We start from the raw sequence: 23,830 nt of genomic DNA, 5'->3' as shown, positions 1-23,830 counted from the left end.
ATTTTAATAAGATGATAAATGGACTTATTACTCATATTTGCTGACCAGTGAAGTAAAGTGACGGCAAAAGTTGATGCTTGACAGAGGGCAGTAGAGACTCTACAGCGCTACTTTAGTACAAACATCCTGCGTCTGTGTGTTGAGTTTCAGATATGTTGTTTTTAAGTTTACGGCAATACCACTGTGAAACAATCAAGTTGTAACATGTTCCGCATCAATTTGTGTGCTTCTCTACCTGGATTGCCAAGTGCTGCATTGCTCCTCTCTCTTCTGCTGCATGTTTGCTGCATGTTTCATTCTCACAAACACACTAATGCAACCAACTGACCAGCAGGACCTTGAGCTGGTGAGAGCTCATCATCAACCCACTGACCAACTGACCGGAAGATGTCAGTCTGAGTCTGCATACTTTATAAGTAAAAAAAATGATACATTTACCCAGGATGCACTATTTTATTTTATGATTTACATTTATTTTATGATTTCAAAACAGAAGATCATGTTCATTTCTGGGTTCCTGTTAAGCTTTTCATTGTTCGTTATATATTTTTATGTTTGTTTAATGCTCAGCACACTATAGACCTCACAGACTATCATGGGTATTTTTCTTACTAACACAAGATGGAACAAACTGTAACTGTCACTGTTGCCAGTTAAAATAATGAATAAGAAAACCCTGGAGATTTGCATCCTGTTGAGCCAAACCTGTGTCAGATTAACCGGGTTATGAACTGAACTGTGACCATTAGACTCCTGTCTTACGGTAAGTTTAAAATGTCATCATCTTTTATGGGAAAACTAGTAACCAAAGACTAATTCTTCAGTTGGTTTTTGATCACTATCCAAGAGGATTACATGATTCACTGGTAGGCGAGTTTGATTTGTCACCAATTTTCTACCCACAAAATCTTTTTTCTGCCAAATAAGACTGAAGAAACTTAGTCATCTTTTTCTGAAGTAGTACAATGGCTCACATGGGACTGTACTTTATATTTCCTTTTCTTTTGGAAATGTAGCTTGTCTTCAACCTTATGTAATACAAACATTTAACACATTCTGTTCTTAGTCTTATATTATATTACAGAATGGATATAAATGATTGTATTTATTGCAGGAGCTGGATGTAGACTTGGAGAGCAGCGGTGATGTGTTGATCCTGTCACCGGTGTCACGGAAAGACAGCGGGATCTACCAGTGTCGCCCTCTGGATTCGGATATTTACTCTGACATCAAAGGAGAGATGCAGCTCACTGTGCACTGTGAGACATCACACAAACACAATTTTTTTTTCAACACACAACTTAGGATAGAAACAATAGAATAGAATAGAAAAAATGAAATTCAACACACTGTTTAGCAATATTTTCAGAGCTTATACTGCTATTTTGCCATATGTACTCCTGAAAATGTCTAAAAAATCTCAGGTCAGGCTGCCCTTAAATCTTCCTGACTTGTCTGTTCACACATATACCTCACAGGAGACTTTCCCTTTCAGATGAGAGAAGAGGGGTTACAGGAGGCATCATCATCCCCAGCTGTTTGCAGCTTCCTGAATATTTCTTGCTGTGTTCACACACTTGATCACCCTAACCTCCCACAGAAATCTTTTTGGGGGGCCTGGCATGAACATTTCTGTGAAAAAGATTTGGCCATTTTCATACACATGTGCAGCTCACCTCCAACATATTACAGCAATTTTCAGTTCAGGAGTTTTTGTGTATGTCTAAAAAACAGCTCAAGACTTTTTTTCACTATAAACAGTAGCTGATGTTTCCTCCTGTCTCTCCTTTCTTTGCTAAGTTATGCCAGTAACTTCCTGACTGAAAGGAATGCATACAGTAGATATATATATTTTGTTATATTCTGTCAAGAAAATTTTTAGCTAGTTCAGTATAAATCTTAATTCTTTCCCTCCAACCTTGTTCCCTGTTGTGTTCAGATTTGGACCCAGCTGTGGTGGTACCAAAAGAGTCAGAAGTGATGCTCAAAGGAGAAGATCTGACTGCAACGTGCAATGCTCTATCCTCCCTGAAAACACACACGGTTTGGTACAAGGTAATTTAAACACTGAATAGTATTACATAGTATTAAAGTACTAAAAGTCTAACATTGGTTATAATTTTTGTAATACTCTCCACTTTTTTAATCCACACATTACTGTAAAAGTTCTTGTGTCTAACTCAAGATCAGTATCGGCCATTCCACGGACCTGTCAGCAAACTCCCGTTAATATGCAACAGTTAACATGGAAATGAAAATCTGTGTGTTAAAAGTATGAGAGGGAATGTGCAGAAGAGCAGCAGTGTCAACAAAAGTTTCACGATTTGCAAACCTGAATTAAAGTAGCAGCTCCACATAGCAACAACGGGCATCATTTACCAAAAAGAACTTTGTTCCCAACACCCTCTCACGCAGTTTTAAAGAAGATTCAGATGTTCACTAAATTTTTCTTATCTGTGATTTGTTTGCAGTGCAAAGTAACATTTTTGCAATTTCTTTACGTTGATATATTATTAAATAACTAATATGGAAAAGGGATTTAAATATTGCCACCTTTTATTTTGCTCATGCAATTACTGATACAAGCTGCAACTGTTAAATTATGATGATAACCTAAGCAATATGGTAAGAATATTTGAGTTAATGTTGAAAATAAAGTACTTAAAATAAAAAAACAAAGACTTAATCTATCTTAATGACAAGTCTTTCCCATCGTTCAGCTCATGATTCTTTTTGTATTTAGTTTGGGCATTCCTGGCAGCTCTCTACCTCTCAGTTTGATCTTGTGCCACCCCGTGTTTGCACACAGCACTACAGTCTCATGCCCTTATATGAGCATAAAAGGGGCATTGCTTTATGCAACGTAAATAAATTATTACATGGCATTCATTAGTTTAAGAACAAAGGTACAACCAAAGACTAGTCTTATGATCTTCTTCAGTAGGTTTTTGAAAATTCCAGAAAGATATTGGTGAATGAAGCCCATAGGTTCTAGGAGCTAAATGTTAGTGCTAGTTTTAACATTCACACTGAGGCAATAATAGCTTGTTGATGCAATAAAAAATTACAAATGCACAAAATGTGAGGATTTAAAAAACAAGCAAATAAAAGGTGTTGGGGTGCACCAAAAAGATTGCGAGTTTGTTTACAGATGGAAGCATTTAGCACGTGTTTTGTGTGAAATTAGCATGCTATAAGATATGCTAAAAAGCCCAAAAACAAATTTCAACTGAGGCAGATTGGATTGTCATTAGATTCTCTGGGGCTCAGGAATAGTTGATTAAAACTTTACAGGAATTTACTGTTTTGTTTCTGAAACATTCCTGTCTGGACCATGGTGGTGAATCAGTCAATACTACTATCTGATTAAGACCTTCTTCTTATTCTAGCTTGTCAACACTTCCACTTAAATTCAGAGATTCAGAGTATATCTGTGCTTACTGGTTATGTTTATTTTTGTGTATGTAGGATGGAGAACAGTTGGGTAAAGGGAACACACTTCACTTGAGAGATGCCACCTATGAAACATCTGGAGAGTACGTCTGTGAGGTGACCGTTCCCTCCCTGCCTGCCCTGCACACCAGCGGCTCAGTTCACATCATCGTCCAAGGTCAGACATCACTTTGACTACTTTATTTTACCAGAGATGCCAGGAATGGCTTCCAAACTAAATACTTATTCAAGAGTTCATTACATTAAACACATAGCTGAGGCCTCAATTCAGTTGTGTAATTTAGTTTCCATCCAGCTTTTTCAGAGTTGAGTCGTGTGTTTGTATAATAAAGGAACATATCTGTCTCTCAAAGCCATCAAGATTCTCATCAGACAAGAACAAAAACTGCCAGCCGTGCCATTTGCTAAAACAGTTTGAAAAAGTTCATTTGCAGCTCTTCTTGACTGCAGCTTAGTGTCAGTCTGAGGCTATGACAATAGCTCCTCTTATCTGAAGGCAGTATGTAAAGGAGCAGAGCTTAGTTCAGGTTATCTTTGACAGTATGTAAATTAACTGAACAAGCTGTGAACTTTTCAACTTTCTGGTAAGTTAACACATGCAAATGTTAAGTAGTTTGAAAGCCCTTTTCCATTGCAGAAGAAACCACAGTATAGGAAAGAAAGATCTATATATTAAAAAGGGGAATGCTTTACTAAAGGTGTGTTCAGAAGGGATTGGTGTTACCTGGAGAGCGCTAATATTTGTAATAACTAAGGATGTCTTTGTTTTTAATCCTGTGTGAATCAACCATTTCAGGGTAAATTACCAAATCTATCAGCACACACAGAGATCCACAGGTAATATTGATCCTAGTGTAAATTAGCATCTCAGTAATTTGGGGTGATTGGGATCTTGTCACTTTTGTGTTTTTCACTTTATGTTCACAAACGACTTTGATTTTATTTTATTTACTCTGCTCTCTTAATGCATTTAGCCATACATTTCATGCCAGATACAGTTTGCATTTGAAATTTGTCACTCAATATTCAGTGAGTAGGCGGATGCAGGTAGCCTTGCACAGTGGTCATCAACTAAATTTGGACAAGGGTCAGCTTTTCCCTTGATGGACGCTTTGGGGGCCACACTTTCAAATAAACTAAAATAAACAGACATTTTGGTCTAATTAACATATCTTTTAAAAATACTTGTTTTTTCTTTCAAATACAGTATATGCCTTAAAGTGGGAACAGTCCCTATATTGCTGCCAGCCACAAGAGGGTGATTGAGAAATGTTGGCTGAATATTTCTGGGGCTATTTTGTTCTCCATCACTAAGTTTAATGCTGTGTTGAGATTGATGGAAAACCCATGCAAGATACAGGCCTGAAGTTTTGATTCTCCTGCAGGAAAATGCCTGAAGTCAAAAGAAAATCACTGTTTTAAACAAGAATGATCTGATAAGTATATGTGTATCATGCATCATAATTGCTAATAATGGCTGAGCAATCTGGACATTTATTTTTGATACACTTGTTTTTGTTTTTTTTTAATAGCTGTAGGGAATCAAACAAGATGCAAGATATGTATCAACTTATTTTTCTTCTGCATGTTTCTGAATTTAAGAATGTTCTTGGGGCTGGATGGGAAGATGTGGGGGGGTCTGATGTGGCCCTCAGGCCACAAGTTGATGATCCCTGGCCTGGCTGTTATGTCACACCCCATCTATGCTGGCATCCCTGCATGTCTCTACCCATCTTTCTTATCCCTGTTTCTAACTCTTGTCACTGTCCTCCTCTTAAAATAAAGCCACCAAATGCCTTAAAGTAAACCCTAAAAAATGTTAATAAAATATTCAGTGATTAGGCGACAAAAGCCAATCTGCATGATGAGGGTTGTTGAAGTACATCGCAAGGAGCCCAAATTAATAAAATGCAGAGGAGCGTGGACAGCATCAGCTGCAGAAAACTGTCAAAGACTGATAAGGATTTTCTTTGAGATAAAATGTTTCACTTCTCTCATACATTAACTGGGTAGATGTTAGAATGCTCGCGTCCTCTTTTTTGTCGTCCAGTCATGTGCAAAAAACACACCCGTACAGATGCAACCTCAATACATAATGGGGGAATGAAGGGGGATTGTCAACTAGTTACTGATCATGGACAGCTTTTACAATTTAAAAATGTCAAGAGAAAATCAGCAAAAAGGCTACACTTTGGCAAGTGTTGTCAATTGGAAACTCTTTGTAACCTGCAAAACACAATGTGCACTTCATTTACGTTTTTTGTTTGCAATTTAAAACACAAGATTACATAATGTGTTTTTCGTTGCTAATGTCATGCAGAGCCTTCACGGTTTCTGTCAGAAATATCAGTAAATTCAAGTTTATGAAATACTTAGCTTATCCTGTGCAAATGCACCACAATAAACACTATCATCAGGGAGTAATTCATAAATCATCAGAAGTCCCAAGGTTATACTACAGTAATCCCATAGGAACAGTGCTTAATGTCATCAATACACCGAAATGGACTTGGTTGAGTGGTACATAGCTATAGAATTTTCTTTCTTCGTTCTTTGTTTTTAGAGTTGTTCTTTCAGACGTCTTAAGATTGTAATAGTTTGAAATGTTTGTTGCAGCAGCAGAACATTATTTGTTTTCAGTGTCTGGGCTGCAGCCTCAGCACCCCTCACAGATTTATTTTTTCATACAGAAATTTGAGGAGTGATGAGATAGCATCTCAGACCCCACAGTCAGAGCCTGCAGGTGGATGTTGAACTTGTGGTAGTAGGGCTTAAAGCAAGAGCATTGTACTGGTGCAGTTTAGAGCTGGTAATGACAGGTAAAAACAGAGGTTGGGAGTCTTGCATCTTGGATCTACTGACAGTTGGTAGGATTTGTTGAAGGTGTTTTTGGATTTTTATGCATTTCAAGTGTGAATTCAGTGCAGCTCAGGTTGTCTTTCTGAACCAGCTTTCAGACAGTACTGAATTTTGACTGATTTTGCCAAAAATATTTCATTGTTGGTGTTCGTATGTTATGTGTTTTATCAATTTCCTTTAGCCTTTCTTTTTGAGCTGCTGTTACAGGTTAATTCTTAATTAATTTAAGCAGTGATCAATAAAGAATACCTATATCATCTTAGTCTATGTCAATATCAGCATGTAGAAAAGTGATGTTTCGTTGTGCCTACTCCTTGGATTCTGCAGCAAGGGCATCTCGCTAACAGAGGCAAAGTCCTTGCTAAATAGACCAAGTTCAGCTCCAGTTATATACTCCCTCTTCCCATTTTTCCCATAAATAATCTAGAAGAAAACATGAGCCGAATCACTTGGATATCTTGTTTATGTGAATTATTGCTCAGAGCTCAAGTAGTTCGAGCACTGGGGTTCTAAGATAGTTGGCTATATGATCATGTTTGCATACTCAGTCCTGCTCTGGGTCATGAATGCTCCCCCTTTTGTTGCAATCCAAGTCCTCAAATTTGATTAGTCTTACAGCGCTGATTTGAAACACCTGCTTCTGTTAGAAAGTGTCAGTCAGATTGAGTTTGGATTTCTGTGCCAAAGCGATGATCCATATAGCATAAAAAAAGAATCTGTGTCAAAAAATATGTGGTTTCTGAGAGGAGAGAAGGATTATGCCCCTGTGGGGACTTTTGATAGAAAACTTGTGCAGCAAGTGCTCAGCACATTTGAGCTTAGCACAAAATGAAAGTTGAACTGACTGGAATTTATTTGTGAATATTTCTGCTTGGATGAAGAACTCAGCAACTAAATGGGAGTATTATTTGACTGTGAATGTAAATGTAAGTTTTCTATAGTTATCAAAGTCAAAATTAAACAAGAAGGAAATGCTCAAAATGTATCAATAGCAGGCAAATTATAATTGTTAAGAAACCAAAGTAGGAGAAATTGTATACACTTGAAAAAATAATTCAGTGATTTACATCACACTCATTGAAAACTGTATTTTTTGTGTGTGTCTGTGTGGGTTTTTAGGTGGTCCTCAGATGGTGGGATTGGAGCAGGAGGTGCAGCTGGAGGAGGCAGCGGGCCGAATGGTGAATCTGAGCTGTGAGGCTCAGGGTCACCCACTGCCCAGCATTTCCTGGAACATCGTTGGCAGCCAGGTATCCATCCTCACATATCACACTAATTCATACAGATGCAGGATTTTAGAGTTTTACCAATATCCAGTGTACTGATAATTCTATATTTGTCTTAACTGATGCCAATATTAAGTCTAATATATAAATGAACTCTAGTCTTTAAACTTCAGTCCTTGAAACAAACTTTAATTTTAAGAAAAGAGGATGAGCAAAGAAAAAGACTTTAACTGGTTTAGGTCTCCTTACTAAAACTTCACAAAATCATTAACAGTCTGTATCGGAAGTTATTTTCAAATTAAACACGTGAATATTGTCAGCATGTATAGACAAGTATTTTCAGCCAATATAAGAGATAATTACAGCTGAAATAGGTGGATATTTTGAGCTGATATATGGATATTGACAGCTGATATAGCTACATATTTAGTGTCTATATAGGTGGATATTTTCAGGCTAAATAGGTGGATATTTACAGCCTATACAGGTGGATAGTTTAGGGCAATATAGGTGGATATTTACAGCCTATATAGGTGGAAATTTTCTGCCGATATAGGTGGATGCTTACAGCCGATTTAGGGAGATTTTTAAAGCTGATATAAGTGGATATTTTCAGCTAATTTAGGTGGATATTTACAGCTGATACAGGTGATTGCCAGTGTAGACAGATAATGTCAGTCAATATAGGTAGATAATTTTAGTGAATATATGTGTTGATATTTATGCAGATATAGACTGATTTTTATAGCAAATTCGAAAGAGTTGTAAATATTTTAATCAATTGTCATATTTAATGATACTGATACCATGACGATAATATCCTACCTTCTTACTTAAGGATAAGTGGTTATAAGTTGCAGTTCATCAGGAAATATTCAAGCAGCCTACAGTAGGTCCAGTTAAGCAGAAATGCAGACAGTAGACATTTTAAGATTTTGATAATAACTAGTTATACTTATCCTTCAGTTTACCCACAAAAACCCCACTTCATGTGAAATTACAGTCTTTACAGTTTTAAATACAATGTGTTTCTGCCACTAACTAACTAGTTTTGTTTGTGTGTTTGTCCTCAGAACTGGCAGGAAGTGGTGATCAAGGCAAACGAGCACATGACACACAGCGTGGTGTCGGTCAAGGTCACCTCGGACATCAGCGCTCTGTGCAACGCTTCCAACGACATGGGCACCGAGGTCAAAGCTTTCAGCATCAAAGCCAGTAAGCCATCTCTTTCTCTCATACACCTGTGCTAAAACATCTGTGCCCCGTACATCCATGGGACGGCGAGGGAGTAAAACAGTCATTCACAGTTGGTGTTTGCTCATATTTAGCCCATCTTATCCTATTTTCAAATGTGACAGGGTTGTTACTGAAAGAACAGAAGCACTGAACCAATATCTGACTTGTGCTTCACTGAGGCAGCAGCATTGAGATGAAAATGAATGATATGAATGCTGCGGGTTGTTCTCTGCTCTTTCACAGTCTGCATCACTGATTAAGTTTGAAACTTTTTGCTTTTAAAGCTTTAATTATTGATGATCGTGAGCATAATAAACTCTCCCTTCTTTTCAAAATAATGAGAACTGATCAGAGAACTTTTGATAATGTAAGACTGTACAAGTGTAACGGTGAGATGTTTAGTTTGGTATCTCATTATTTCTTATTTGCTCACTAGCAGTATTAGACGTGTTTTGTGTAGTATTATGTTAGATTAGTTTGGATAAATGCATTACAGAGTGTTGCTGTGATGGTTTGGGTGTGCATGTTTTCTTCCAAAAGATATTCCCACAAAGAGAAAGCATGCACAGTTTTCCTCTTGCATTTTCATTGTAGTGAAATAATTGGTAGCAATCACTTTGGCTGCTTTCAACCAAGTGGTCTGGTTTGGTTTGGTTTGGTACATTACACAATTATATACATTTCTGCTTTTAAATTTTAAGAAATGGACCACAATAACTGCTCTGTCCTACTTTTAGGGGTATCAGTCATACCTATCCGACCCTGGAACTAGACTCAATTTATTAATTAGACTCTGTTGAGCGGATGACAGAATATTCACTTCCCTGGCGAGAGTTGTAACAGTCTGAACTGAGCTGTTGCAGCTTGTCTGATGCTTTTGCTTGCAATTCAGCTTATCAATTCACATACATCTGGTTGCAGGACATTGCAAGCAGAGAATATGGAAAGGGAAATATATATATCTCATTTTAAAAATTTGTTACATAAAGTCATGCCATGAATTTAGGAAATCATTACATCTGTAGTTTTTCACAAGTTTTCATGTGGAACCTTCATCCTCTCTTGTCTCCTCCATCAGATACACATCATGTTTAAATGGAAGAGACAGGAGTGTTAACAGGCTGAAGTTTCTGTGTTAAAACTTAAAAAAATATATAGATGTAATCATGCCCAAGAAGCAGGAAAATGTGAGAAAGGGAAATATAATATAATATAATTTTTGAAAAGGCTCTTGTTTTTTACGGTGCCAAACTATGCATGCCAGTACTGAATCAAACTGGACTGTTTTGTAGAAACACACTCATAAAAACAAAAAGGTTGAAGGCTCAGCTTTTTCAGCATGAGTTATTATTAACCAGATATATTGCAAAAGTTTTGCTATTGGTCCAAACTCCTCACTTTGATCATCTCTACCTCTAACTCATTTTTAACTCCTTTCAGCATTCATAGTTAAGCCACAAATTAATCAATGCATGTTACACTAAGAACTGAGCTGTTCTTCTGGTTCTGGAGCTGTGCAAATAAATACGCAGTCAGCAAAAACACAGTGTAGCACAGCCATAGCTTTTACATTCATTATTCTGATAACTCTTCTTATATGTTCACTAAGAGGTCAGACAGAGCAATTTCAGAAAATACTTGCACTGGAAAGTTTCTTGCATTTTTGCAATACAGCTGATAAAGTGTTTTACCTTCTGTATTTGGTCAAACTCATTGCTATACCCTTTGGAACTTTAGCTTTGTTGTTATCGCAAGTGTATAATAAAATTGTTGGCATAATGTGTGAAATACCAACAAACTGTTTAGACTTTGTAGTTTGCCACCTCCATGCTTTGTAGCTCTTTGAGTCAGTATTGAACAAATTCATGATACTAGGATCAGACCCTGCCAACTACGTCTAAAGACTGCACTGAAGAACAACAGCGTTTTAAACAAACATTTATTTTGTTTTGTAAAACCACAGATAAGGCTTCCTGCCTAATTGTTCTGCAGTCTGAACAGAGTGTTTTTCTCTGTTTCAGACTATTTTATTCAAAGGACTATCAGAGGCCTAAAGGGGTGAATGAATTTTGTTAGAAAAGAGTAAAAAATGTAAGAGAAGTGACTTCTTTTGAACAAGTTTTATTTTTTGTTTCATTAATCATATCTTTAGTCCTTTGGAGTCCAGACCTCTTTGGTTTGAGCGGCTGCGTTAGAAGATTTAAGAAGCTGGTGTTGTTTCATACTCTCCATTCCTTCGTTCAGCACTGCTTTACTCTCACCTCTAGAAGGATAAGAAAATATTTAATGTTGCTAAAGCAGCTGCATTCAGTTTAATGAGAGAATGGTGTGTTTTTACTGGGAATAGACTCTAAGTGTTGTTTTACTCGTCCACAGTTCCCCAACTCACCTCCACCGCCCCCTTCTCTCCCGGTAAGATGGTCACTCTGCCGTCTCTTCTTGTCAAAGCAGCCTCTTTTACTTTCGCTTCAGCTCAAAGTCTCTCTTCTTTGTCGGTGTTCATGCTTACACTAAGTTCTGCCTGTGACAATGAAGGGTTGGAGCACTGTATACATTATTTATGGTTTCTATACAGGGACTTCACACTAGGACTGTCTTTGGTTCGCTGGCAGATCTTTGGGATGGCCTGTGGGCACATTAAATATTCTGTTTGATACTGGGAGAAAAATCATAACAGCTGCAAATTCAGACAAGCCAGCAGTGATAATGAATCTTTGACCAAAACCTCTGCAGTGGAAAAAATATAAAATAAATAAAATTTGTTTGTGCATTTCAGAATTTTTTAAACAAACAGAAACAAGTAAGAAAACAGAGCCTCAGTTTTACAACCTTTTCCAGACAGTCTCGTGTTTTATGGTGGATTTTCACATACCAGGTGAAATTGCAGTGAGGTATGAAGAGGGGGGTCATTATGGGGCAATTTTCTGACTCAATCTGAGCCGTCACTTCATACCATTAAAACCCTCACAAGCCCACGGGGAAAACAACAGGCGAATAATGAGCATTTCAGACCATTAAAGACGACAGCAATTAAAAAGGAAATTAATCTAAAAATATCGTACGTAGCGTGCTCACAAAACAATATTTGGTTGTACCCCTAATTGTTTACTGAGATAATTATGAGATGTATTCAAATGCTCGTGCAGCCCCTCAGAGAAACTTCCTTTGCACGCTTAACCCTTTGTGGGGCGCTCATTGAAATTCAAAATTGAAGCCCTGGAATATTATTGGGGAACATCAAGTATATGCATATTAAAGTGTTAATAATGTAAAATAAACACACGTAGACTCTAATGTGTATTAACTTACACATAAATACGTTATTTGAATATGAAATATTAATTTTATAATAGCGGTATAAGAGGTTAGCTTTGGATTCTGACCTCTTTTAGAGGCAAGGCATGACTAGCTTTAAGTAATAAGGGTACCACCAGTTTTATTTTATAATTTTGACAGAAAACCTTTAATGATCACAAATATTGAACAACTAAGTGAATTTTAGCAGTGATAAGGTTTTGAATAAAATATAAACTTATTTATGCTCTTTAAGTTGGTTAAAATGGTTGTAAAGACTAACTAAAATCACACATATTTCACTAATTATACCACTTATTTTTCTTTTTAATTCCACCAGAAAACGTGAAAAACATCTTAAATATAAAATGTCTGAATTTATTCATGCAGAATTAAGGCTCAGTAAAAATATAAACTGAAATAAACCACATAAGCATAATAAAACTGTTGCAAGGTTATCAAACTAAACAAAAATCACATTTATTTTACTACTTGAGAATTTCTATGAATTAGTAAAAATTTTTCCAAACCTGTGGCAATCAAGCCATGCTATATAGTACTGTTATCCTACATTATAATGAGTTAATGGTCAAAAAAATACCCTTAGTATGGTTGCTAGATGAGTTGATTGAGTTGAACATTTTACACCCCTAAACAGGCATATGTCTAATTTTGGTTCCTTGATTTTTCACTGTAAAATTTCAGTAATTGCTAGAATTCCTTCTCAAGTTAAACCTATCATGACATTTAACACTACTATTCACCTTTATAATGTGAGGTTCATCAACTTATCATGGTTAGTAAGGATGTTAGGGCCATTTGTTTGGTGCCAAAAGCAGCATAAAACTGCTTTGTTCAAGTTCTGGAGGAAACAGGAAGTTTGAGACGCTCTGGGCCGCTGCTGATTGGTCAGATGGTGTGATGTCATTTTCAATGATGTTGGCAGATGTGCACTTATTGGCTGAGAAAAATCAGTGTGGTTCTGCTGTTACAAAGGTTGAGAGGAAGTCTGAAGTGACCATATTTGGTTCCTCGCCCCATGAAGGGTTAACGTGAAGAAAAAGATCTAGTTCTAGAATGAAAGTATCCGAGTTTAATGACACGCAAACCTGTAAAATGAGCGGTGGCATTGCACAGATTTTGCATACTCAGAAGCCTTCTTTGGACTATTCACTGCAGGAAAAGGAAATAAAAGCCTAAAATAGCCTCATTAAGAAGCGTTTAATCCAAAATATATCATTTTAATACATTTATTCAGTGAGAATTGTCAGCTTCCAGAGCAACATGAATATAACAATTCACTGTATTTCCTTGTAGTAAAAGAAGGAAAACTTCATTTCATTTTGTCTGGATAATGTTATCTAAATAGAGTCCGTTATTAAAGCCTCAGGTCACAGATGCTGCACAAAATAAATGACATTTTTCTGCAGTCCTGTAAGCTTAATTATACTGAATTAAAATAGATATAATTTCACGCTTTGCTTATCAGTCTTGTGCAGAAGAAAGTGACTTTGTCATATAAGCCTCATAATTAAAGTTATGGAAATGTTTGCTCTATTCTTGTTTTTTTTAAAAGGCTTCTTCAGTCATTCAACAAGTCTTTTCTGCAAAGTTACAGGATGTGAAAAGAGGAATGTTTGAGTATAAGAAGAAAAAGCTGAGATATTATGACTTCTTTTTCCTAGTTTGAGTAAAGCTTTAAATGAGAAAGACTAGACAGAGGCTTGTTAATCCAAAGGAAGTTCTGGTGCGAAGTTTTTCCAATATTAAAAAACCAAAAAGGGGTCACACAAAAGAGCATCAAATATAAAACAATTAGTGGATGAGGGTTAAAGTTGTTGAGACATAGGACCTTGTTAATGGGATAAATACTAGTATGATAAGTTCAGAAATGACGGCAAGTACAGAATAATGGCATCACTGGAGCATTATTGGCAGTGATATTTTGCATCTTAAGCAGACCTAGGCAACTTTTATGCAAGTTTCCCTCCAAAATTGTACCTGCAACTCTTCCTACTTTGCTCATAATGCATCTTTTTGTTTGACTTTTCCTGCATGTTAACACCTGAACATCTCATAATCTTTCACGCTTGACATCTGTCATTCTGGCTGCTTTCAGTTTTACCACTGCTGTCATGTTGTAGATGAGTTTTACATGTAGACTGATGGTAATTTGTCCTTGGTTCTGTTTGTGTAGCTGAAGGCAGCGGAGTGATCATCGTGGTGATCATTCTGTGTCTGCTGCTGCTCGCCATCCTTGGCAGCGTTCTCTACTTCTTGCACAAGAAGGGAAAGATACCCTGTGGACGCTCGGGGAAACAGGAGATGTGAGTACAGTATCCACTAACTAGACAATTTTTTCTTTGCATATCCACCCATCAAACTTTTTTAAATCCACTGTCATGATATTTTAGGATCTACTTTAAGGAATTTCTTCACATTTTGTGCAAACTCCTAGGTAGAGGTATAGGTTGATCTGGCTGGATTTTGGTCATAGTCACTTTGACCCTATAAAACGTCTTTCTGATAATGTACAATAATGTGTGGTAGGATTTTGTGTGTTAAATGGAGCACATCGCCCCACCCAGCTCTCGCTATGATTAAGTGAGGATCAGAAAGAGGCAAAACATGTAATTTGATTTGTTTGAGAAGGAAGAAAGCTGAAAAAGATGGCAGTAAGTCAGCTATTGGTTAACAAAAAATAAATAAATAAAACTACCTGCAGTTTTACTTGGAACAGTTTGAAATAACCAAGAATTTATTGCACGGTTGTAGCTGCGCCTCAGGTCAATACAGTTTCTGAACAATTCCAAATTCCTGTACTGATGCAGGTGTTTAAAATGGACAAGTGGTTTTATAACCTGGATTTCAGTATCAATAAAACAATCACAATTATGTTTTTGCCTTAATTGAGTAGCTGTACTGTGTATAAGATAATAAAATCTGGTGTAATAGCAGCACGTCTCTGTCCTAGGATTAAGATCTGATTCAAGAGCTGCTGTTTTTAGGCCTTATGGTTTCATTTTTGTAGATTTCAGGTTAAATTGTTTATGTTCCAGTCATCTATTGCTATCATTGTTTTAACTTTTCATGAGCATTCATACAGTAATTTAATTTATCCCGCTGTTGTCAATACTTTAACACTAAATGTGCGACCAAGGGAATTACAGGCTTTTACAAAAAATATTCTTATTCAGAAAAGTAGTAACATAGACAGGGGAAGTTTTAAAGTGTTGTTAGACAGTCTTATGTTGCAGATTTTGGTCTTTTCATGTGATTTCTTGGAAAATACAAACATATAGACTCTTGCCTACCTCTTCCTTTAATAAAGTTGGGAATGTGACTGCTGGCTCTCCCTCTTGGATGCCTTAAAAACCAATATAATAGTGAGGAAGTCATTTCACAAGATTAACTGTACTCCCAGTTTGTGGAAGAAACATTAAAACAAAAGCTTAGGCATGAGAACAGTGACAAAAGGAGCCAATGTTAAACTTTAACTACAGTTTAACCTCAACAGTCACCTGTGTTTTTGTTCGGATTCCTCTGTGTTAACCCTTTTTCTTCCATCTGCAGCACCAAAGAGAAGACCACCAAAGATGACATTGTTGTAGAGATGAAGAGCAACACAAAGACTGAGGATGCTGTCCTGTTAAAGGCTGTCAATGGAGACAAAAAGGGCCCCAATGAGCAGGTAACTACTGGACTCAATGAATATGTTGCTTTATTTAAAGAAGGCCTAAAAAGCTGCTTGAGGCTGCAGTGTTCACTGCAACCAACAGCTGAGAACACTCATCAGTTTGTCTCCCTCATGTTGGACAGATCTAGAGTTAAAATGCAGATCTTGTCCTCAGGGATGCTCTTAGAAAAAGTCAGACAGTTAAACCTACTTTAATCATAAATGCATGTAAGGAAATGCAGAGTTTACTCTCTTTCACAACGGAAGCTGTTTTAAATGTGGATGTGCTATCAAATTGGCCGTGGCTTTCCATTAATAATTTAAGAGCTGCAAATAAATCCTCCCTAAAAGCTTGCATGCAGAAAAAGAAATTCTGATGAAATGAGGATCAAACGGGAGCTGAGCTAAATGTTTGGGATTTGAAGGAATATGGTCAAGGTATTCAATATGCATATCAGAGTTTTAGAGATGTTTTCTAGGCTTTTTAATGTGGCCTAAATTGCAACAGTGAGGAAGATTATGACAGTTATACTGAAGTGCAATACAATTAAATTATTATATTACTATCTTACACAGTAAACATAACAGGAGTTATATAGTCTAAGTGCATTAAGAGACACAATATAACAAATTGACACTGACCAAAATCGACCACATTTATAAATTAATCAAAAGCATCTGCAGCCAGAAACATCTGCCTTTGGGTCATTGAACTTCCTCCTAAACTTCCTCTTTATTTTTTCAGAGACGGTGCCCACTGGCTCAGTGTAGAGGGACTAGCTATTGTTGCTAACTGCTAACTAGCCTAGTATTGTGTAGACAAACTTTGGTGTTGCTGCGGTATTGTACCTTGTTTTTGCACAACTTCCATATTTCGTGACTTATTTCTAGTTCCAGACTTCTTGGAGTTTGAAGAAACAGAAAATAATTAAGTGTCTTTGCATTCTGTCTTACATCTCGTTTCCACATAGGTAGCTATATTTACGGAGGTAATTTACAGTAATTGCATTTATGCCTATGCCAGTTTTCAGGTGAAAAGTTGGGAAGGGACGGTTAGATAAAAACAATTTATTTAACATATAAACGAAGATTTGAATGGCAAAAGAAGTTAGCTTAGCTTGTTCTGTATGAGTTCTGTATAAGTCATTGTATGAAATATTTGCTGCTTTCCTGGTTGTCCAACTTCTGCAATTATTTCTCGATATGCAATACTAGTCCTGCTTTATCTCAGTAATTCCAGTAAACACTAATTTCAGACTGCTTAATGGCAAAACCAGGACATCATTATTCTCTCCCCAAGTGCTACCTTTTTTTTACCCATCCGTAAAAAGGTGCAGTTTCTTGCATTGGACAATAGGGGGCATTGTCTATATATTTAAAGATAACATATGTATGTAGAAACTAGGCGTTACCGACAGCTGATACACGAACTGGTTCGAACCACAGGTTTCTGGGAAAATAGACCAGAGTTCGTTTAAAGTGGACCAAACAACTCTGGTGTGAATGTGCCCTTAATTGTTTTAAAAGGCAAACATTAGGCTTCTTCCTGCTTCTGCATTTGAGAAAAAAATGGGATAGTACCTCACAGCTATGACAGTTTATGAAGAGACAGGAGACGCTTGGATTAACAACGCTTCTTGACAGCAAGCACAGATGCACTCGCATCTTCAGTGGATCATGCTTGGGTATAAATTAATTGTGTGTTAGTCTGCCTTTGCAATCCAACCCGGGCATAGTGCTCGAGTACTGTGTCCTCACAGAGCGCTTACTTGGTTCTTGTGAGTTCTAAGTAAACACTGAGTAGATACTATAGTAGATGTGAAGCATGGGTTTCAGTAGATCTGAATCTTGCGTTACTGTAGATGTGAATCTTGTGTCTAACCTTGCTGTCGTCTTCTGTCGTCACAGTAAATCAGAGATGTTGTGCAGCAGGAGGCAGCACACGTGAAGACAGCGGTCAGTGTGCATCGGAGCCCAAGAGACAACAAACAAAGGCTCTCACTGATCTGAGACCTGCAGGGTGACACCACCTCACAGCCTGGACATTCTCCCAACATGCTTTGTTCTCAGCAGTATTCACTAGATTGACACATACATACACAAACAAACACACTCACAGGTTTCTATGTACAAATGTGTATTTTCTTTAGAGTGAATGTTCTCCTTAAACACTCATTTTCTTCATTTGTTTTGTATTATTTCAGCTCTTTCTCAGCTGTCGTTCAGTGTGCGTTTGATGATGTCCCGTATGCATCATCTGCTTTTGTTTGTTTTTCTATGAAAGTGTATATATTATATATATTTTGTTATTTAAGATATTTTGGCACTCAGATTCTGTCAATTGGTAGCGTCTGGGTCATGTGCATGTTGATCCGTGTTCATGGGTCCAGGTGAGTTTCAGGACAGGAAATAATGTCAGAGACCAAACACCAGCTGCTCCTCTGCTGCAGTGCTCTACTGACACACCAAGGGAGGACCTGGGTCGTGTGGTTTATGGCTAACAGGTTTTTTGTTTGAAATTAAATAGACAAAATCAAGAAACAAGCTGTTTCCCAGGTACACTTTGAAAATAGTGGTGCAAAACATAGTGGAAAAAATGTGCCCTCAGGTCTTTCAGAAAGTTTGATTTTGATTTGAGAATCAAAAATGATTTCATTTTTTCCAGTTTGTGTTATCTGATGCAGGTATCATGAATAAATAAATGTTAGAGCCCCACTGATCTGTTTTTTAGTATTCTTTTTTTTAAATCTATGATATGATGAAAACCAGATTTCCTCTTTATTCATTTCTTTTTGGATTACAAAAATTAAGAGAAAACAAAAATAGTTTTTTTATTCTTTATTTAAAGAGTAACTGAACCTTAGAATGTCAAATTAGGTGCCCAGACCCCTGTCACTACTGTCCCTTATCAGCCACAACATCATTTGGTCTGTTCTGCTAATATGGTTTAATTAATAGCCATGTTATAACCTTATAAGATTTTGTCATATAGAAGACACAAATTCAAACATTATCCCCTTAATTTTGGGAAAAACATGGTTTATTTGTGGTCTAAGTCAACTGCACTACTTTACCCACAATCCTAGAATGTCACAGAGACAGCTCTGTTTGGTTGATCCAGCTTTTACCCACAAAACATCCATGTTCTGCTGCTCCTAGGGAATTTAATTAACAATTTTAACAAAGACTGTTTAAACAATTAGATATGGTTTTGTAAAAGATACAAGCTAGTCTGTTATTAAACTACATTACCCAAAATCCAATAGTAATACAGTGTCATCTCTGATTGGTAGAGACTGCAGATTTTGTCTGACAGCTGCTACTAGTGGAGTTAGTAGTTGGATCAGAGGGTTTCAGATCCGTGTTGTGCTAGAATATCAAGATTTGGATCCTTACCGATCAGCAACAAGACTTAATACCCACATAAGTAGGTCTTAATCTAAAAATAAAGATGTCTGAGGGTTTAGTTACTCTTTGATATCTGTAGAAGGGCCAAGAGCATGTTTTTCCTTATTTTGCTTTCACATTTTACATAACTGGGTTACAGCTTTTTCCTTCTTTTTGGATTTCAAATCAAAAATCTGTCTACTGTAAAAGCACTGACCTTCCGTCTGTGTGCTTCAGTTTAATCATGATTGACGTTCAAATTTGCCAAAAATAATGACAGAAACAGTCTTTGGTGATCAGGAGATCTGAAACACAGGATAATCAACAGAAATCACAGTGATATCGATCAATCAGACGCACTGTCTGCCTTCTTCTGCAAACTGCTGTCAATCCCTTGTACTGTTTGTAAATACATGTAGTATACAGACCTGCTAGAGGTGGCCTTGGACTTCACCGAGGGTGAAAAGGTCAGAAGTTAGTCATCTGCTGTGCCTGTCTCTGAGGATGCATCATACACTGAATTTGTTTTTTCTGTTTCTTTGGTTTGCTCTGTGTTTTTTCTTTGTGTTTCCACTGAAAGCTAGTCAGGCCTAAAGGAGCGCTGCAGCATCTCTGCATGGTTTTTCTGTTGACTATGGTTATCATTTACAGAACAGCTGATGATTCTACAGCGTGAGCACTTTTAAACCTTCTGAGCTGCTGCAGGTTTTTACTTTGGATCCTAACATTTGAAAAAAACAATCCTCAGCATTACTTGAATCTTCCTTTATTTAAGAAAAGTACCCATGTAGATCCCTTTAGTCCACCCAGGAACATTTAGTTCTCTCTTCAACGATGCAATCTTACTCCACTTTGGTTATTCCACGTCTGCTCTGCATTACTATGAAACTATCACAAGTCTCTAACCTTAATAACAGCAGAAACGCAGGAGGAGCGGATATTGAAGCCTAGAAAGTGTCCAGTTTCAAGGAAATGAATGCAAAGCAATATCTGTGCAAGATAACTTTCCAAAGTTTGTCCTCTTTTATCTCTACATTCAACTTACAGAGAAGCATCAGGACGTGTTTCTAAAAGGCAAAATCTTTGACAATCTCATCACCGTTTTTGTTTTTGTTGTTTAGTAGTCATTTCTAGAATCCTAAAAGACCTGAAAATATTTCATCTACGGCATTTGAAAATATTTAGTATACTAAACTTGTCCTAAAACATAATAAAAGACACCAATGAGAAAGTAAGCAAAATATAAATACAAACAATAAAGTTCAAATGAGCTGAAGTCCACTTCAATTCTGTGTTAAATCAAGCGTTCCTGGGCATTTCAACTAATACTGTGAAAAGTTATGGATCTTCTTCTTTTTTTAAATTATCAGTAGCCTAATAATAATTGTCTGAGTAAGAGGTACCCATCCCTGCTCTACAAGGAGAAAAAAATATGAAAAAGCAATAAAACCTATCAAGAAATATCTCACAACAAGAAAACCAAAAGAAACATCCACATAACTTAAGCTGGCCACACATGACATGATTTTCAGCCTGACTTTAGACCAGATTAGCCCCCTCTGACAATTTAGGGGCACGTCCTTAGTCAAGGCTTGTCACAAGCAATTATTTGTCTAAAAAATCCCAAAGCATGTGATGTCAAAACGATTATTTTTCTGTTCCCTGTCACACCAGAGCCTCCTGACATTGAATTGCAAATATCAAGTATGTTTGATAATTACAAATCAATGTCAGTCAGTCTCATGTACAACTATTGAGAGCAAGCAGATCAGGCAGCATCACCACCTGGCTGCTACGGCTGAAAGGATAAAAGTATACCTTCATCTTATTTAGTTTTACCCTCATTCTTTTCCTCTTGTTTTAACTTTTGTTGCAACCTAATAAGCACAACGATAGCCAGATGAGGATTTCAGTTGTCCTCTTTGTTTGTTTGTTTGTTGTTTTGTTTACGTCACGTTTGATCGCAAGTTAATGTGAGATCTCATGTATGAGAAATCTCCGTTGTCTGATGGTCTGGCCCAGAGGTTTAATGTGCACTCAGAGGATTATAAGACAAAGCCATCCAGTGGCCTGTGTCACGTGTTTCCATCTTTATTTTCTATACATACACAAACTGTCACATGTTGTAGGGTTTGTTTTTTTTTTGCATTTCTGAAAAGTATCATCTTTTAAAATTGTTTCCATATTTTATTTTGAATGTTTTATATCTTATTTTGATTTATCTAGACAGTTAAAAATAGCCAAATCTTTTGGATATGAGGACATTTGGATCCTTAAACATTCTGAGACCCCTTCTTTTGTTTGGAATGTATTTTTAATTTCTGCAACAACAACAATTAGTTTCAACAAAAAAAAAGATGTCTAAGTACTGTACAACACAAACAGAATCACACTCTCTTTACCTGTAGGTCTTAATTTTACAAAAAAAATGGCCAAGATTGTCAAGATATTACCAAAAATTTGTTAAAATTCTTAAAAGAGAATTTAAAAGAAAATCCATAAAAAACTCAAACATTATATCCCTAAGACATTTCGCTGCAACTTTCAGGAACAAAGCCTAAAAATTTGAATTTAAAAAAATGCCCAAAAATTCATAATATTCTGAAAATTTTCAAGTGAATCCCTTAAAATATATATATATATATATATATATATATATATATATATATATATATATATATATATAAAGAAACTACAAAAAATTCCATGGAAAGATTATGGAAAATTTTCTTACATATTCCCCAAAACATAATCAGAAATATACTCCAAAACATTCAAACAAATTCCACAAAATTTCCAACCAAATTCTCAGATATTTACAAATGAATTCCCCAAATAACCATAAATCAAACACTTCAAAATATACAAACATGTCCCAAAAAAATTCAGGAAAATTTCAAAGCAAATTTCCCATCATTCCAAGCAATTCCTTAAACTTTTACTGTACTTCCTCTTCTACTGTAGGTCAGCCAGAATGCCTTCATATGTACCTGCAGGGTCTCAGGAGGTTAAATGAAAGAATAACCAGAGACACAATGCTCTTCTGTGAAGTGATTCCCAGTAAACCAGATCAGACCTGCAGAAGCTCTGATCTCCCTCAAAGGCCTGTGTTGTGAATATGATGTACTGATTGCTCACTGTGTAGTTTGTTGTGTAAAGATTCATTTTGTTGCTGAGAGCGTTGCCCAGAAGACTTGCAGCATTAACAAAGTAGTGAAATGTTTTTCTTTTTGTTTCCACTGAAGTTTGAGGTGTTAAAGTTGTAGAAAATATCCAGGTACAGGACGTCCTCAGGCAAGAAGTTTCTTCGAATCCAGTCTGATGCTGTTTTTTCTTAGTTTAGAGGAGCTGAAAAAGCCATCCACAATTCTGCTTCGATCCATAACTTTTTCTTGGTTTGTAAATCTGGATTTTTCATAAGTTGGAAAACAAATTTGAAACTTCACATTGCAGTTATGTTCTTTTTTCTAAATGTATGTAAATTAAGTACTGTACATGTGATTCTTTGATGCTTGCGTTTTTTTATATATTTTTTGCAAAAAATAATGCCAAATAAAAAGGTTTCATTTAAAGAGATGCTGTGTTGATTCTTCTGTTGTAGAGCAGAGGTATGTCAGAGTGGTTAGTGTTGGATTGTGGTCGCTTTGCTTTCGCCTGTGGACTCGATGTGAACCAGAGTTCAGAGAGCTGTCTGTAAGCGCTGCCGTCCCACAGTGAGGAGACAGGAAGGACGCTGCCTCCAGACCGCTGTCAGCACGAGCTCCAAACGACTCCAACAGGAGCTCGGGTTTCCAGCGGCAGTCTCGACCCGGGACGGACTGAAACAACTGCTCACATCTGTAACAAATTCAGGCCCCTCATGGCGGCCCCCACACATCAGATATCCCCCTGTTCATTCTCAGTCTGTCTGAGATAGAGACGATTTTATATTTTATTAGGAATGCTTTAGTCTCACTCACATGCCTGCTCTGTTTCATCTGTAGGCTTCAAGACAGAAATCTTTTTAATATAACAATGAAGTTTAAAACAGTTCTTGTTATTATCGAGTGATGAAACCTCTGGCAGATTTATCGTCTTTTCTGTCAGAAATGTATACCTGCCTTTCGGTAACACACTCACCATAGAACTCTGGGGTCCATGCTGCTTATACAGCTTGTTTCTGTTCCTTTTTGGCTTTCAATCTGGCTAGGAATTCAAGAATCCTCTTAATTTATGCTCAGGATCAGGTAATCCAGCTCACTTTTGACCCAGCTTTTTACAGGAAAACTAAACTGGATCAGCTTTGTCCAGATACATACAAATCTGGATTATCAGGGCTCTAAATGTGACTTTGTTCACAGGGGGGCACAAAAAATCCACAGTTCATGGCTTTTAATTGGATATAACATGTTTGACATTTAGCAAATCATTTTATGGGAACAAAATCTGTCTTTAAACCCAGCCTACCCTTTTTATGCCAGAGCAATACAGCAAAGAGAGCAGAAAATGTGTTCAATAAAATGTCTAACCCTCAAACTGGGTTCATTTTTTGTCATTTAAACAAAAATATACAAGTGCAGTGAATGTGTCACATGTGACTGTAGCATAAAGACACCTGTGTCTGGAAGGTCCAGTCACTGGCTAATCAGTATTCATGGCTACCATTACACCATGAAGACAAAAATAACACTCCAAGCAACTCAGAGAAAAGGGTCATTAA

General features: G+C 36.8%; 1 protein-coding gene across 1 annotated transcript in view; it reads left to right on the top strand.

Annotated features, from left to right (window-relative positions):
* The window catches only part of mcama (melanoma cell adhesion molecule a), a 90,017-nt gene extending 68,252 nt beyond the window's left edge, over window positions 1-21,765 (top strand). Inside the window, exons 8-16 of the mRNA XM_041801886.1 lie at window positions 1,115-1,259; window positions 1,940-2,055; window positions 3,469-3,610; window positions 7,432-7,562; window positions 8,612-8,753; window positions 11,151-11,186; window positions 14,266-14,395; window positions 15,642-15,759; window positions 17,653-21,765. Of these exons, the coding sequence (XP_041657820.1) occupies window positions 1,115-1,259; window positions 1,940-2,055; window positions 3,469-3,610; window positions 7,432-7,562; window positions 8,612-8,753; window positions 11,151-11,186; window positions 14,266-14,395; window positions 15,642-15,759; window positions 17,653-17,655 (963 nt within the window). The 3' untranslated portion in view covers window positions 17,656-21,765. The remainder of the gene's footprint in view (window positions 1-1,114; window positions 1,260-1,939; window positions 2,056-3,468; window positions 3,611-7,431; window positions 7,563-8,611; window positions 8,754-11,150; window positions 11,187-14,265; window positions 14,396-15,641; window positions 15,760-17,652) is intronic.
* The last annotated feature ends 2,065 nt before the right edge of the window (window positions 21,766-23,830 follow it).

The sequence above is a fragment of the Cheilinus undulatus genome, linkage group 12 (genome assembly GCF_018320785.1).
Source record: "Cheilinus undulatus linkage group 12, ASM1832078v1, whole genome shotgun sequence".
NCBI lineage: Eukaryota > Metazoa > Chordata > Actinopteri > Labriformes > Labridae > Cheilinus > Cheilinus undulatus.
Note: the sequence above shows the minus strand (reverse complement) of the source record. Positions and strands in the feature narration are given on the sequence as shown.